Raw genomic sequence first — 15,612 nt, 5'->3', positions numbered from 1 at the left:
GGCAATAGCCACCGACTTGTATTAATCTCAGCGATAGCCCATACAAAATAGAAGTTATTTGTTTTTAAATCTGTTTTATATATAGATAGGAATAAAAAAATCCATTATTATATCGAAACCATAAAATTGTTCTGCTCCGTCTCTATTTTGCCGAGTCTAATGCATTTGTTTTAATTTACATATAATTAGTTTTAATGCACATATAAAATTGATTGTTCCAGGAGCAAAGCACACATCGAGCGGCGATGACACTCCGCCCATCCCGGAGGAAGAGCTGGAGCAACAGAAAATTGAACATGAACGTCAAGTGCAAAAGGTGAATGTTCCTCACGATAATGTGTTGTGATGTTTTTGACTATCAAATATAATAAATAATAATCGATGATGACGAAAATCACAATAAATAATAATCGATGTTTTTACCATAGCCATTGGACTATTGGGATAGGTATATAGATATATATAGATATATATATATAGATATATATATAGATAGACCCATTACCAAAATTGTAGAAATTGAACCTACAAGTTTTCGCTAGTATGACTACCCTCCCCTGTCGATGGTATGATAATAAAGGATTATATTTTATTCAGTTATTTGACGGCATCTACGTATTGTTATGGTAACTACACATTCTCCTACTAAGTTAAAAAATAAGATACATAGTAATCAGTACAAGGTATTAATGGTTTATACACCTAAATTAACAGTGTATTGTTCTCTGAAGGAGAAGGAGGAACAAGCTCGAGAAGCTCAGGAAGTCGCGCAGTTGGACAAGGAGCTGCTGCATCAGCGCGCCATCGAGGCTGAGGAGGAGCAGAAGAGGGAGGTAAGCAGCTCACCGATGACACTTCCTCTAGGAGTAGCGAATCTGCCAAAACACGATTGTACTCAGTCCAGAAGCAAAAAACTGACATAATACTTATTTGTTTATTGAAGTAAGCCAATGTTTCCTCAAAGATACCAGGGGGCTTACTTAATTCGTACCATCGAGTTTGTTTTCAGTATGTATACCATTCAGGGTTCCTAAATTGAAATGAGTTGCATTGGAATCGTTCTGTAAAAGTTGATGGTAGGCCCACAGTACTGAAACGATACCAATACAATATACAATAAACTGTATTAGTTTAAACATGACTACAAACTATTCCCCATTAATTAACTTTGTTCAGTAATTTCTTCTAATTTCTATGAAATTAGTATCGTTATTTAGTATCCCTTATATGACTTCATTAATAAATCATCTAAGAGTATCCCATAATAATACAAGTCTTAAACTTATTTTGAGGCTAACACAATCTGTGTGTGTTTGTCATTTAGTAATTTGGCATTCATCAATTTGTTAATTTGAAAGGTCGCCGAGAGTGTCGGAGTCCTCCGAGGCATGAACACATCGTGGTCACACCACGGTCTGTGTGACCTGCAGAGGCAGGCAGCAAGATGGCGTCACAGCCGCCCTTCTATTCCAGATACTGCCAGGCCTTATAAGGTATATAATATACTAGCTGATGCCCGCGACTTCGTTCGCGTGGCTGAACAATTTTTGGTAAGGAGTCAAAATTATTAGAGAAATTTAACTGTACAGATAAAACGTAACGATAACTATACAGAAGATGCTCATACGACTGAAATATATTTTTCTTATAATCCTAGTTTAGCTGGACCATATGACTCTTCTTCAGGTGTACCAGATCTTCGATTTACTTTAGTTATACATCAACAGGAAATGCTCATCAGGCTGAACAACTTTAATTAGGACATTTCTATATTTTCTTTCCTTCCTTCGGTAAGCTGTACCATCATGGATCTGCATCAGGTATTCCAGCCAGATCTTCGATGTTTATACCTTAACAGAAAATGCTCACCAGACTGAAATACTTTTGTTAGGGCGTCATTTCTATATTTCCTATAATTTAGCCGTACCATCATGGGTCTACAACAGATGTTCCAGATCTTCGATTTTTATATCTCAACAGAAAATGCTTATCAGGCTGAACAACTATTGTTCAGGCGTAATTTCTATATTTCCTATAGATTAGCATACATGTACCATCATTGTTCTTCATCAGGTGTTCCAGTTTTCAAAATTATTTATACCCTATATTTTGCCCAAGCTTAATAGTTAGTTTCTTTCAAATCCGTCCAGTAGTTCCGAAGATTAGCGTGTACAAACAGACAAACATATAGATATATTCAATGTACAAGATTTTTTTTCTACTGTTTTATTATATGTATTGATGATTTTGATTAACGACGCCTCGCAGGCATTGTTTAGATTGTTAATTTAAGTTCATTTAGTTTTAGGTAGGTTTATTATACTTAGTTAATTTAGTTTTACGGTATACGACTAGAATTTTTTAAATTATTTTTTTATTCCAAAGATAATAAAACTGTACATCAATAAATCCTAACATAAGTTAAAATTAGTCGGTAATCGTCTACCTACCAAAACCAATTTTATAGTAGCAATCATGTTGACACATTTTTGCGGAAATCGCGTAATAAATTAACATTTGTGAACCGATGTAAATATTATGTTAGTATTGAATAATTATGCAAAACAGGTGCGTGAAACAATTCATGTGAAAAACTCTTGTCGTGTAGATAAGCGGCGCGGCGCCAGTGGCCGGGAGAAACGGAGCTGCTTAAACGGCCTTTAATGCGATTCTTAATTATGTAATAATTTGTCTTGCTTTTTGTCTATTTATTCCGGAAAAGAAATATCTACAAACACCAAATTAACTAATTGATAGTGTACAACGTTTAATAGTTGCCTATTGACCGGTAGCCGGCTACCGGATATCAGCTGTTTATACATTATGTCCCTATACTTCCCGATCGAAGGATTTAATAGGTAACAATATTATAAAATAAAATTGATGTATTGTAATCACTGTTTATTATTAGTTATTAATATTTTTATTCCTTAGAGCGCATTAAAGAAAGCGTGCAGTGCTCAACTGACCAAACCGCAGTCTGTGCAGAGCATCATCAGCGACAACGACGGCATCTTCATCAACCTCTCAAGGAAGGGGCCTTGTAGAGGTAAATCATTTTTATGCGTCAACATAATACGAATACTACACAATATAGTAGGTACAGTGTTCCTTAAAAATCATGTTCATGTCAAGGTAACAAGTCAATATTTTTTTAAATTCAAGGATAAATATCATTGGGACGCTATATGTACTTAATAATATTTTCTTTCCATAAAAATAAAAACATATTATAAAAATGCATTTGATTGACCTATTTATATTTTAAAAGCTCAATGTACCGAATAAGTATAATTAACAAAATAGTCGTTTGCCAATAGACGAATCGCTGGACAGTGATGCGTGCTGTGCCAATCCTGCCTACGCCACCCCTACCACCAGAGACTGGAGGGCTTCGGCCAATGATGTCAGCCCTGAAACGCGGAACTTGGTTCGGGCACCGTCATGCCCAGGGTATGTAAAACAACGATTCACAGTAATAATATTGACTGGCTATATATAAACATAGTTAAACATTTACGATTAATAAAAACGATAATTGTATGTCACTTTAAGCGATAACCTATATTAATTAGGCGACATTTTTTGTTCTCATCAAAGTATAAAAATAAGTACTACTGAAAACGTAATGACACTAGCCAGCACTATTTTGTTATTGTAAATAGACGGACGAAGATATTCGTCCGTACGACTCTCGAAGTGACGATTGTTTTTATTGTTTTCTACATAAGAATAATAATCCGCAAAGCACGAATCGACATGTGGTAAGATTTAGATACAGCATATGGATATAAGTTTTAACATTTAAAAAAAAATATCATCTTGACAAGATAATCTTTCAGAACCATAATTTTAGGAAAAATAGCACGAGACCGCGATTTTAGAAACAACAATCGTATAATATAAATATACTTTAGAAATAACAAAATGTAACATTCATTATATCATTCAAACCATGACATTTTTTTTTGAATAATTGTTCGATAACAACAACAAACAAAAACTTTATTGCGCATTAGAGCGATGAGATTACTAGATCACGCAGCTTCTCAGGACACCAAGATGCTTTCATCGATTCACAGTTCAGACTACACGATTGGATGCATTGCGTAACTGGTTGCTACCTGCAAGCAAGCTTTCAGGTTTAAAAACGCATTGACACGTTCATAATTCAAACCTACTGGTTGTACCAATAAAAAAAATGTGTTTAAATCACATTATAAATTTGTTCAGGTGAGTGTATATCATTTGTTTTGGATATGATTTGTAGTTCTAAGTAGGTCAGGGTGGCAGGAGTGCGCAGGCCCGGGCTAGCGCGCACTGCGCCGGGCGCCGCGACGACTGCGTCCGCCACTACCGCGTCACCGTCGTCGCCGACATCCCGCCCTCTTTTAGAATACTCCTCTAATTGCAGTGTCCCAATAGCCATCGTATTTCGAGTTTACTAAATTTACACGTAGCAAGTCGACAACATACACGGTGAGTAAAAGTTTATTAGCTAAGTACAAGTAAGTCAAAAACATTTCGATTTACGTGTTTCACAACACAAGTTGATTTTGACATGAACAATTGTTAATTTTTTCGTGAATATAGTCCAGTGCTTAGAGACAGTGTGAATCACTAAACTTCGTAATATCTTTTAGCGGACTAGATATTAGTGTGCATGCTTCTCTATGTTTACTTTACTATTCTGAGTGTTACTATGTGGTATCGGTCGTTTTATCCTCGGGTCCGTTGCGGGGCCGGTGCATGGAGCCGGTTGAACATTTCATTACAGTTAAGATGTTCGTAGGATATAAGATGCCGTTGCTAAGCGTAGGAGCGGAATGAGGCGGCACGAGATGCAGGGCAAGGGGACGGAGGCCGGCGGCAGGGACTCCTCGCAGCTGTCCCGCAGCGAGTCCACCGTCAGCCGCTGCACGCCACACACTCCCCTCGGGCCTCCAGATAGCGCCAGTGTCGACTCCAACCCAATGCCTTCTATTTATCGGTAACTGGACCTTAAAAATTGGCCCACATGAGAGAAGATTTAGTCCGTCACTTTTCACACCTACATCTCGTCATTTAGTCTTACAAAAACATCCCGATTGAATGTAAAGGTCTCTAAGCTCCGCCTCCGCACTCCGCCCGCATCGTGCACCCCGAACGTCGCATGCGAGTAGGTACCACCACAAAAGCCGTTTTTAGGGAAATTGTTGAAAATTAATGTATTTTTACAACTAAATTCACCTGAAAAATTTGTAACAAAATAACAAAAGTATGTTGCCGTCGAAATATTAAATAGCCTTTATTCAAAATATTTACAGTTTTCCTATCACAGGCTACATATACCTAGTATTCCTTGGCTTGCTCGCTCATGCCTACGGTTGCGGACTTCTAGCAAATTTCAGGTAAGTAGACTGGAAATCCTTCGTGATCCTGTTGGCAACTTCCGCACTCGCTTCTTTTACTGTCTTACTTTTACTTGTCTCTTTTGAGCATGCTTCTGAATAAATCCCCTTCTAACTTATTCTCTTAATATTTTCATACTTCTGCTGTGGTTGCTTATTAAAATCGTAAGATCTATCTATCTGGCAGTTTACTGAAAAGATTTATTCGTTATACTATCATCGGTTATAGTATAATTCATTTGTATTGTATTCCAGGGCGACTTAGCTTTAGGATAGCTTTAATGCGTTTAGGTTTATGTCGAAAATTTACTCATATCGATAATATTTCATCGTAGATTTTATATTTATCATCGTAGTTATAGTTGCTAGCTAGAAAAAAGTATAAAGGTAGTAACTAAATAAGTAATACTTATTAAGCCCAGATAGGTACTAGATAATATCACAGTACTTAGTACTAGCTATATAGTTTATAATACTAGGATATAATAAATTTATGACATCATTCTACTGAGTTTTCATTTTCTTTAAGTTTAAACATTTTATTTTTATATTTGTAACGTTTAAAATGTTTATTTTTAAACGATTAATTTTATTTCTAAGTAATCTCATTTCTTGATAAATTGAATGTATATCCTAATAATAAATTTGTAGGTACATAAATTGGCGTTATTATTTATAAAATTAACGAACATAGTAAAATACACAAAAATCCTAGAAGCTAATAAAATAATGGTCACACACTAAGTGGAAATTCAGCAGCTGTAGACGTATTTATGAAATATTTTTATTGTTCAGATGTCGCGCCCCGATCGCCTCGCTGGACTGTATGGACGATTTTAGTGCAAACTCTCAGCAGATGCTAGACCAAGGTAAAGGCAAAATATTGTGATCGGGTAAAATACACACAATTTTATTTTTCTTTCGGAAACTTTACGTTTTATCACTAACAAGTCATGAAACGTAAAGCTCGTTTTATGCAAGATTTTTTTGGTCTGTATTTGTGTATTCCTCTCAGTAGCAGCAATGACAGGGGCGAAAACAATAACGCTGGTTACGAGAACACCGTTATGAAATTAAAAATTTTTTTTACGCTGTCTCCGGGCTATTTCGAGTCACAGCCCTGAATGCATTTGAAAATGTGAGAGGCAAATTAATAAATCCATTCTCGTAGACAAAAATGTGACAATAATAAAATATTACGCGTCGAAGTTGGTGTTCAAATACCTACAATAGAATAGAATCGCCATAGCGAAAATGTTGATGATGTAAATCGTATTTTGTCTGCCATCTCTAATTGGTTATCTACTAATAACTTAATGCTGAATGCAAATAAGACCCAATGCATTAATGTCTTATGGGATACTACTTTGGGGGGTGCTAGAACCATTAACACTATTTTCATTTTACAAAAAAAAGCAATTTGTGCTATATATGGTTCGAAAAGAAGGGATTCCCTTAGAGATTTTTTAAAGATATTAATATTTTAACTTTACCCTCTCAATATAAACTTGACAACATTATATATGTCCAGAAAAATTTTAACTTATTCAAAAAAGTTAGTGATTACACTGGTAGAGCCTTACGAAATAAAGATAAATTGTTTGTCCCCAGGCATCGGTTGGCCAAAGTTAGGACATCTTTTGTTGGGAACTATGTTCGCTTTTATAATAAATTGCCTAAATTGATTCTTAATATGCCGGATAAAAAATTAGGGATTATAGAAAAGAAGTACTTTGTAAAAAGGCATATTATAAGTTTGACGATTATTTAAATGAAAGAATGTTTGGCCCAAGCATGGTGCAGTATCCTCATAACATATGTAATTAATTTAAGACATGTTCACGTACATTTTGTACTTTATTTATATATATATATATATATATATTATAATTTATTTGACAATTTTGAATAATTCTATCAAAAATATTATCAATTTTTTGTTTATTTATTTAAATTCTGACTTTTTAAAACAATGATCTGAATTCGTCCTCTTAATTTTTAATATCCATATGTATAACACCTACATTTGTTAATTGACGTCTTTGGAGAAAAGGCCGCGGTGATGTTTGTTGCGCCGCTTCTTCTTCACCTGCGCTTTGAAAGTCGGCAGTAGACTTAGTTTAAGTAATTTTTTTTAAGTCAATAAGTGATGTATATATCATCCTATATTGAATAAAGAATTTTGAATTCGAATCTGGAACGGAATCCATGCCAATGGATGTAATTTCTGACCTTGTAACTACTAACTTGTACTACCAGAATCACAAGCGTGATATTGAAATGTTTCAGTTTCTTGTGTAAATATGGCACAGATAGCTCGTATAGTCGTATATCAATCAGGTATATTTATGTTGACTGTACCTTGTCGACGGCAGATCGATGCGACGCAAGGGCGAAATGCACCAGTATCCAACAAGTAGGTCAAGGGCAAAGAGCCGCTCGTGCAGTTTTGTTGTGCATTTAGTTTAACTCAGAGGGTTAACCTTGACCCACTTCTCTTTAGATAAATCTGATGTCAATTCTACGACCGCGAAACTCAAATCATATTTCTATTCATATGAGATTGATGTAAAAGAAAAATGAGTTTATGTTCACTTTATCTATACAAATGTAGGTAACATTTGTTACATTAGTTACTCTCAATAACATTAAATGCTTTCATATTAGTTACATAACCACAAATTAGGTAATACATAGGTATATCAAATAATATCTTTGTATAAAATTAAATTTTACAGCCGGCGAAGTAACTGTATCAAGGCACACGTCGACTTACTTGGGAAATCACACTACCATGGCGCCGTCGTCGGTGACTCCGGGCCTGCGCTACAAGAATCTGGGTAAATCCGGCCTGAGGGTGCCCAACATCGGCCTGGGCATATGGACCATGCTCAATGAAGATTGTGCTGAAGACATTATCATGACCGCGTTGGAAAACGGAATTAATCTCTTCGATTTGTCCGAAGCACATTGCGGTTAGTTAAGTACCCATTTGTTTGAATAATAAAATTACCACACATTTATTCATTAATTTACTCTTACTTATTCCACAGCAAAAGGTGAAGCTGAACTTGGACGTATTTTAAAAAAGAGGAATGTCAGGAGAACAAGCATAATAATTACGACAAAAATATACTGGAGCACTAAGTAAGTCTTTAATCACCATTGAAAATTAATGCACCTAACCACATAAGTATTTGTTGACAACAGACATAGCACATATATTCATAAATATACCTATCACTAGAAAATTAAACATATATTGCAGATATTTTATATACCTATTATACATTTTGGTTCAATCGCTTACCAAATATTTTGTTCAACAAATGTTCTTTACAACTGGAAATATATAAATAGCTAGCCAAGGACTTGATATTAATTTAAGAAATAATATATTTTGTGTAGGATTTATAAGAAATAATAGATTAACTTTCGACTTTCGTAGTCTAGTTAAGAGAAAATTTATGTATACGTATGTATAACTGCTTTAATACAAATTGAAAGTTTTTGATAGCAATTTTGATTATATACGTAGTAAACCCACCTAGATTTTTAGTCATTTTCATTTTTTTTGACAATATTCACCACCTATATTATATATTTATGTATCTACTAATAACTATTTTCATATGTGTAGCAACTGCCATAGCGTCGGTTGACACTGTTCACTATGATTGAAACAAACTGTAATGAATATTAAATCAGTTTTATAAATGCTACATAGCTCGTAGATTATTTGCTAAATTCACTTATTAACACTACGCTTATAATGTAACGCTTTTCGCCACTAGCACCTAATGTATTTTGAACTCTCATTTACTAGGTTTACTAATCACAGGTCAGATGAAAGAGGTTTATCTCGTAAACATATAGTTGAGAGTGTAAAAGCGTCTTTAGCCAGACTTCAGATGGAGTATATCGACGTGGTTTTGTTACACAAAGTGGACCCAGTATGCCCTATGGAAGGTGAGCGATTTCATTTGCCAGCACAAATCATATCTGAAATTGTATTAGTGTATGTATTTCATTAAATATTTGTATTATTGCTACAGAATTGGTTCGAGCAATGAACTTTGTGATAAATCAAGGATGGGTCATGTACTGGGGGACTGCACGGTGGACACCTTCGGAGGTAATATCATTGGCATTATATAATTCTAATTTATGGAATCTTGAACCATCAAATATTTGGACCCATTAAATATTTGAATACTTATTTTTCGTATCTTGTAGATAATGGATGCGTACACAAACTGTCGTCAGTTCAATTGCATCACCCCGATCATAGAGCAAACAGAGTATCATATGTTTTGCCGCGAAAAACCTGAGTTGTACATGCCAGAACTATATCACAAGATCGGCGTTGGTGAGTTTAAACAGTTTATTAATGTATTCCATTTCTTAAAGTACTATGTATGTAACACTTTTATAGGTATAAATTGTTTACCAGGGATGATGGCATGGTCTGCCATTACGACGGGCAAGGGCGTAGGCCGTGAAGAGATTACTGGCCTTTTCGCCAAATCGCGCTTCAATAGGAAATATAGCACTTTCAGTTGGTGCGAGGAGGATCTTGCTGTAACTGAAGTAAACTGTCTCTTAATTTCCTTTCCATTTCACCTCTTCACGACTTTTTTTATCTTTCACCTCTTTTTCTGAACCTGATCACTTTAGTTTCTTCTATATTCCATTATATGTATTTAACATACTAACTACTACTAGACCAATTCTAATACATCACTGCCTAGGATAGGCTAATAAATCAAACAGCTAGAAATACTAAGAATGCAAACTGTTGTATAATATTTGATGTATCTGAAAAGGTAAGTTCATTCAGCTAGCGTAATAAATAAACTTGACCCTCGGGTACCTAATGATACCTATACATGTGAGTATTTGCTTGGATTTATAAATCATTAAATCTTTTCATATCATTGTGAGTGTATAAAGTATTATCTTTGATTTTCAATGATCTTTTGATGACATAGATGCAGAGCTCGGGCAGCAAGGAGCAGGTGGCTGGGGAGGAGCTGCGCACGTATGGCGACAAGCTGCGCGACTTGGCAAACCTTGCCAACTCTCTCAGTGCGTTACGGGTTTAACTTTAACCATCATATCTTTCAATCTGACTACGAACTCAATATTCACAAACATTTTCAGATTGTTCCTTGAGTCAGCTAGCCGTTGCTTGGTGTTTGAAAAATGAGTCGGTGAACTGCCTATTGTTGGGGGCGAGCAGCGTGGAACAGTTTAAAGAAAATATTCACGCACTGCAGGTAACAAGGAATCAGATCTTAAGTACTGACCGAGAGGGAATACCGGAAATTGAATTCGAGATAACCTTGTGTTTCTATTACATGTGTTTACTAATTTGTTGACTAAGTCCAACCACTTAGCATTGACAAGATTTATTAGGTCCTTACATTGGGGTGTTTTATTATTTATAGATAGTGCCGCAGTTGACGCCGGTAGTGATGACAGATATCGAGCGCCTGCTGGCCAACAAGCCGCTGCGTCCGCCGATGGTCTCCACATTGGCCATGAGAAACCAGCAGAACAACAACACCGTGCGACTTGACATGACGTCAGTATCCACTTCCTTGTATTTACTTTGGAGTTGCAGTACTTCGGTTGATGCAAATCACTGAACTTTTGTAACTCCATACTACATCAATGATTCGGTTGGTAGTCCAGCTGTCCTCTCATCATTTATCACATTTTATAGAGAAACTATTATTCATGCCTTCATTCACAACTAAAAGTATCGTGCTAACATTAGTAGACGCTAGAAATATCATAATTGCGAGGCTAATGGTGTTTCTTTTAACCATTTTATTTTATAATACAACCGTTCCTGTAATGAGTTTCATATATTACTTGCAAAACGCTTTTTAGACATGTTGATATTACATTTAAGGGGAGCTACAATTTCCGGCACCGGGTCTCCTAAGCCAGAAGACAACGCCGTAGAAGGTGAGCCATCCTCGCCCGGGAAGGAGCCCGGGCGATCCTTCTGTGAGATCCAGTGACTGTGGTGGCGCGGAAGCAATGACTCTGCTTCCAAATCTAGTAAATCAAAGGTATCTGTTGTACGTATTACCATCGTATGGTGTCCCCCATAAAGTTATCGTTAGCTAGCTTTAGCCTCACTAATATGCTTGTGTCAATCTATGACTTTTCACCCAAATGATCCCTAATATCATAATCATGTGAAGTAAATTGATTATTATTACTAAAGTGTTCTAAATCACTTCCTGTCATAACTTCACATGATGTTCATAATACTTATACGTAAACGATAAATACATTCATAGTTCATTTCAAGCTTTTATACACGCACTCAATTCGTCGAATTCAAATTCAAAATTTAAAACGAATAGGCTGTTGATGTATGTTGTGTCCGTGTCCTTCTATGTGTATTTACTATATGAAGTTGTAGTTGAAACTATTTGATAATATATTTACACAAAGGTACCTATGTATGTATAGTACAATGCTTTCAGAATTAGGGCACAAGATTTAATACAATATAAATAAATCACATATATATTACAGGAATCACTGAAGGACAACAAGCCGAAATTCTTTTTGAACAATGCTGGAGAAGTTATTAAGCGAACAGGTGAATTTTTATTTATCAAAAATTATAACGTCGCACTTCTCTTTTATTAATAAATTACGATAAAAATAACAACAATTTTTAGAACAAGATGGAGTGTCGACCGATGTGGTGGTGTCTGTGTCCTCACTGAAAGGCAAACAGCCGGCGAGCGGCGGCAGCAAAGTGAAGAAATCCAAGTCGGAGACAGCACGGCCTCGCTCCGCCTCGCTGCAGAGGTCGTCCTCGGGCCAGCTGGCGGCCAGCCGCGATCGCCGCCGGTCCAGGCTCGACCTCTCCTCTCCAGCCGACATCTAAGATCCTACAAGATTCAAAGAGAAAAATTTGGTATCGTAATCCTCTGCGCATCAATGTTTTGAATTTGCCATAAAAGATGCGAGTTGAAAATGCATTCTGAAATGCTTTCATGATTTAACATCAACAAAGTATTATTGTGCGCATAACGCCTTTGAGATTAAAGACAATATTGAAAGCAATGCCATTCTGAAGCAATGGTTAAAGCTTCCGCTACCTGAGGACTGTGCTGTGATCGTTGTACCTGCGTGTGACGTAAATGGATATATTTGCTACGTATTGTATTGTAAGAAGCTTCTACCAAAATGAAGAGTCATAATTATGTGTGCTGTAGTTTCTGATATCTATAAATTAATCTATACTTGTATATGATAGTTAAAAGTGTTCTATTTATGAAAATTCCACTTCCACTCACATTTAAAAATTCTAGTATGTATCTATAGCGATCATATCCTAGTATTCTTAAAAAAAATTAACGACAGCACACTCTTTCATTGTTTTGTGGTAGATAGGAGTAGAAAAGATGCTATTTTATTTTGTAGTTTTAACTTAAAATGTTTAGACAAAAATTTGGGAATACTTGTAGGAATTTTGCTCTTTCTACTTTGAAAAACTAATGTGCATGATCGGTATTGAATATAAATTTGATTCAAATGATTCCTTTGAACACACTAGGCTCCGGAGCTGAAATTTTTATATACCTACTAGAATGTACTTAAATTAATATTTCTCTATCTGATATTCCTTCCAGTGGTCTGCACTTCCTCTTATCAACTATCTGGCTTAAACATAATTTTCTTGGCACTTTACTAATACATAGCTTTTCGTAACGAAGTCAATTTAAGTACCTACCTAATATTTTACGATAGTGAGCACCAAGTTAATAGTTTCATAGTTTAATGAATTGTTATGCTGTTAAAACGAAACGAAATATTCATGTAAGCATGCGATAAATTATATCGAACAGAATATATATTTTTATATGCGACACGTGCATTTACATTGATACATATATATGTGTTGTTAGCTCATTCTTAGGATAGTCAGTGGCTTGATTTCTGGTTTCAACATATAATTGGTACCTATTGTAATCCTTTTGTCGAGCGACGCCTCAATAGGTCCACTTTGTAACCACGAGCACCTCAATAACGTAGTAACTAGCCACATGGTTGACTTTATAAATAAGTATTTAAATAATAGCTTCACGCATACGAGAAATAAAACCAATATTTTTAAAATTAATTAATAAAATGTATAGTTAATTAGCATTTTGTCATTTATTAGTTTTACTCCACACTTGCTGCACAAAAACAATTGAAAAGTTGTGCTTGAATGCACCTTTTTGATATTTCAAGGAAAAACATTATTTATTTATCTAATAGCCTATCCCTTTGTACAGTCAACAACACATTAAGTTACCCTACATTAACCTCTATATCGCGATAATAGCGGCGAGTTTGTAATGAATAATGTAGGTTGACGTTGACGTGTTGTTGCACCTAGTACCTACTTATTAAAAAAATGTCTAAAAGTTATTACTAGACAATAGCTACCCAGTACGAAGATAGATTGTGAAGTGCGTTTATAAATATGTGTGGTACAAATTATAATAAAAGTTATATATGAAGGCTTAGTCAAATTAACATAAAATATATTTGTAACAGTTATTGTAACATTGTTTATTCACATAATTTTAAATATAAGCAAATTGTTTAGAAATATATATTTTAGTACCATTTTGCATGCCTCTTATAAATGTTTTTAGAATATATTAAAATTTAGATTTAATGTAATTTTATGTTTACTTTTAGAAGCGGTGGTGGTGTAATGATTAAGCCTTTGGACCGACAGGTCCCAGGTTCGAACCCTACTCGTACCACATGAGTTTGTATACCAATCTGATTCATGTATAATAGTTTTAATCTTCCACCACTAGCTTCCGGTGAAGGAAAACATCGTGAGGAAACCTGCACTCTGGTTGATTCTTATTAATTTGTGTGTAAAATTAAGAAGGGAATGGTAAACCACTCCACTAATAATGCCAAGAAAGTTGTTTGTGTGTGTATCATTCCACGTAATAACCACGACCATCAGCCATGAGGAATACGACTATGAAGAAGAAGTTTACTTGTACAGCAAAAATATTGATATATTTCGTATGAACATATGAGCATATAGATATATGTTATGGTTAAACCCCAAATTCGGCTACTAGGTGCAGCGGATATCAGTTTGATCGCAACAAGATTTATCATGTTTATGTTCGCCAACACCTAGGTTTAGCCTTTATTATTTTAGCTAGACCTAGGTGTAGTCAGTCTTTTTCGATTACAACTAAGTACCTGTCGTCGGCTAGATCCTTATGTAGCCTTTTCACCCCAGCTATCGGTTGCAGACGGTTATTTTCTGGATTTAAAATTGTTTTTTTTTTTAATTTGTATTTTTCTATAAATAAAACTAAACAAATAAAATTTTCAATAACTAAAGTAAACTTGTACTTAAAACTTACAAATTATTATTTTTTACTTAAATATGAGTGCAATAGACTTGCGATCTAATTGACTGCACGTAAGTTTAGCCGAAGATAAGCCCGATACACCAAGGTGTAACTATCGAAGACCGGCACCGTTAGTCATAACTGTACTTTGGGGTTTAGCCGTAACATAACTACCTATATAAAGCCATTAGAACCATTTGCAATATTATCGTGAATGAAAGAGAATAAAATGTTTACTGCTATCAATGACATCATATCATATTCATCAATTACTATATATTTTTCGCTCAAAACTTAGTATTTTTACGAACTATAGGTACCCTTAATATGGAACCACTTTATTCACTTTTTAATATTATATATTCATATCACATTGGAGTTTTCATTTAGTACTTATTGTATTAATATCTAAAATCTACATGGCTTAAAATATGTTTGAATGTTTAAGCCAGAGGAAATAAATGTAATTAACACGTTTCAAAAATAAAATCAATTTACTTAAGTATATTGTTTTTACTTCACTGCATCTACTATGTTATTCATAGTCGTACCTTGGTGGTGACTATACTATACTATTAATACGTTTGGTCATGTTGGGAAGTATAGATAACCAGATTCACTTGACTATGATACTAAAAAAATTATAAAACTACATTGCTGTTATCTACAAAAGGTCCACCATATAAGTATAAAGACGAAGAACTCAATAAAGTTATTTTGAGCCTTCACATCAGTGCCCATTCAGGATAAAAGTTACATAGGTAATGAATATCTCCTGCAGCCGGAATATGCGCTCCAGTCGACACCGG

At 35.1% G+C, this 15,612-nt stretch overlaps 1 protein-coding gene across 5 annotated transcripts; it reads left to right on the top strand.

Annotated features, from left to right (window-relative positions):
- Window positions 1-734: 734 nt before the first annotated feature.
- Hk (Hyperkinetic) lies at window positions 735-15,308 on the top strand. 5 transcript variants are annotated; one of them, XM_053768172.1, is made up of 17 exons: window positions 735-833; window positions 1,359-1,493; window positions 2,935-3,049; window positions 3,321-3,453; window positions 6,186-6,259; window positions 8,129-8,365; window positions 8,444-8,537; window positions 9,232-9,359; window positions 9,446-9,525; window positions 9,627-9,759; window positions 9,844-9,980; window positions 10,382-10,478; window positions 10,554-10,669; window positions 10,841-10,977; window positions 11,311-11,473; window positions 11,949-12,015; window positions 12,098-15,308. In XM_053768172.1, the coding sequence occupies exons 2-15, from the start codon at window positions 1,389-1,391 to the stop codon at window positions 11,420-11,422; spliced, it is 1,698 nt and encodes a 565-aa protein (XP_053624147.1). In that variant the 5' UTR covers window positions 735-833; window positions 1,359-1,388; the 3' UTR covers window positions 11,423-11,473; window positions 11,949-12,015; window positions 12,098-15,308. The 5 variants fall into 5 exon arrangements, with proteins under 5 accessions (XP_053624147.1, XP_053624145.1, XP_064293082.1 ...); XM_053768170.1 differs by having other exon boundaries at window positions 9,826-9,980; XM_064437012.1 differs by having other exon boundaries at window positions 9,217-9,359; window positions 9,826-9,980.
- The last annotated feature ends 304 nt before the right edge of the window (window positions 15,309-15,612 follow it).

This window comes from Plodia interpunctella, chromosome Z (genome assembly GCF_027563975.2).
Source record: "Plodia interpunctella isolate USDA-ARS_2022_Savannah chromosome Z, ilPloInte3.2, whole genome shotgun sequence".
Classification (NCBI taxonomy): domain Eukaryota; kingdom Metazoa; phylum Arthropoda; class Insecta; order Lepidoptera; family Pyralidae; genus Plodia; species Plodia interpunctella.
The sequence above is the reverse complement of the archived record's forward strand: the minus strand, read 5'-3'. Positions and strand labels throughout refer to the sequence as shown.

Excerpts from the sequence above, each read along its gene's own strand:
- Hk (XM_064437012.1), top strand. The coding sequence starts at position 1,389 with ATGAACACATCGTGGTCACACCACGGTCTGTGTGACCTGCAGAGGCAG. Across the intron at positions 3,454-6,185 it reads CGGGCACCGTCATGCCCAGG|ATGTCGCGCCCCGATCGCCT; the intron begins GTATGTAAAACA and ends TTTATTGTTCAG. Across the intron at positions 9,526-9,626 it reads CACGGTGGACACCTTCGGAG|ATAATGGATGCGTACACAAA; the intron begins GTAATATCATTG and ends CGTATCTTGTAG.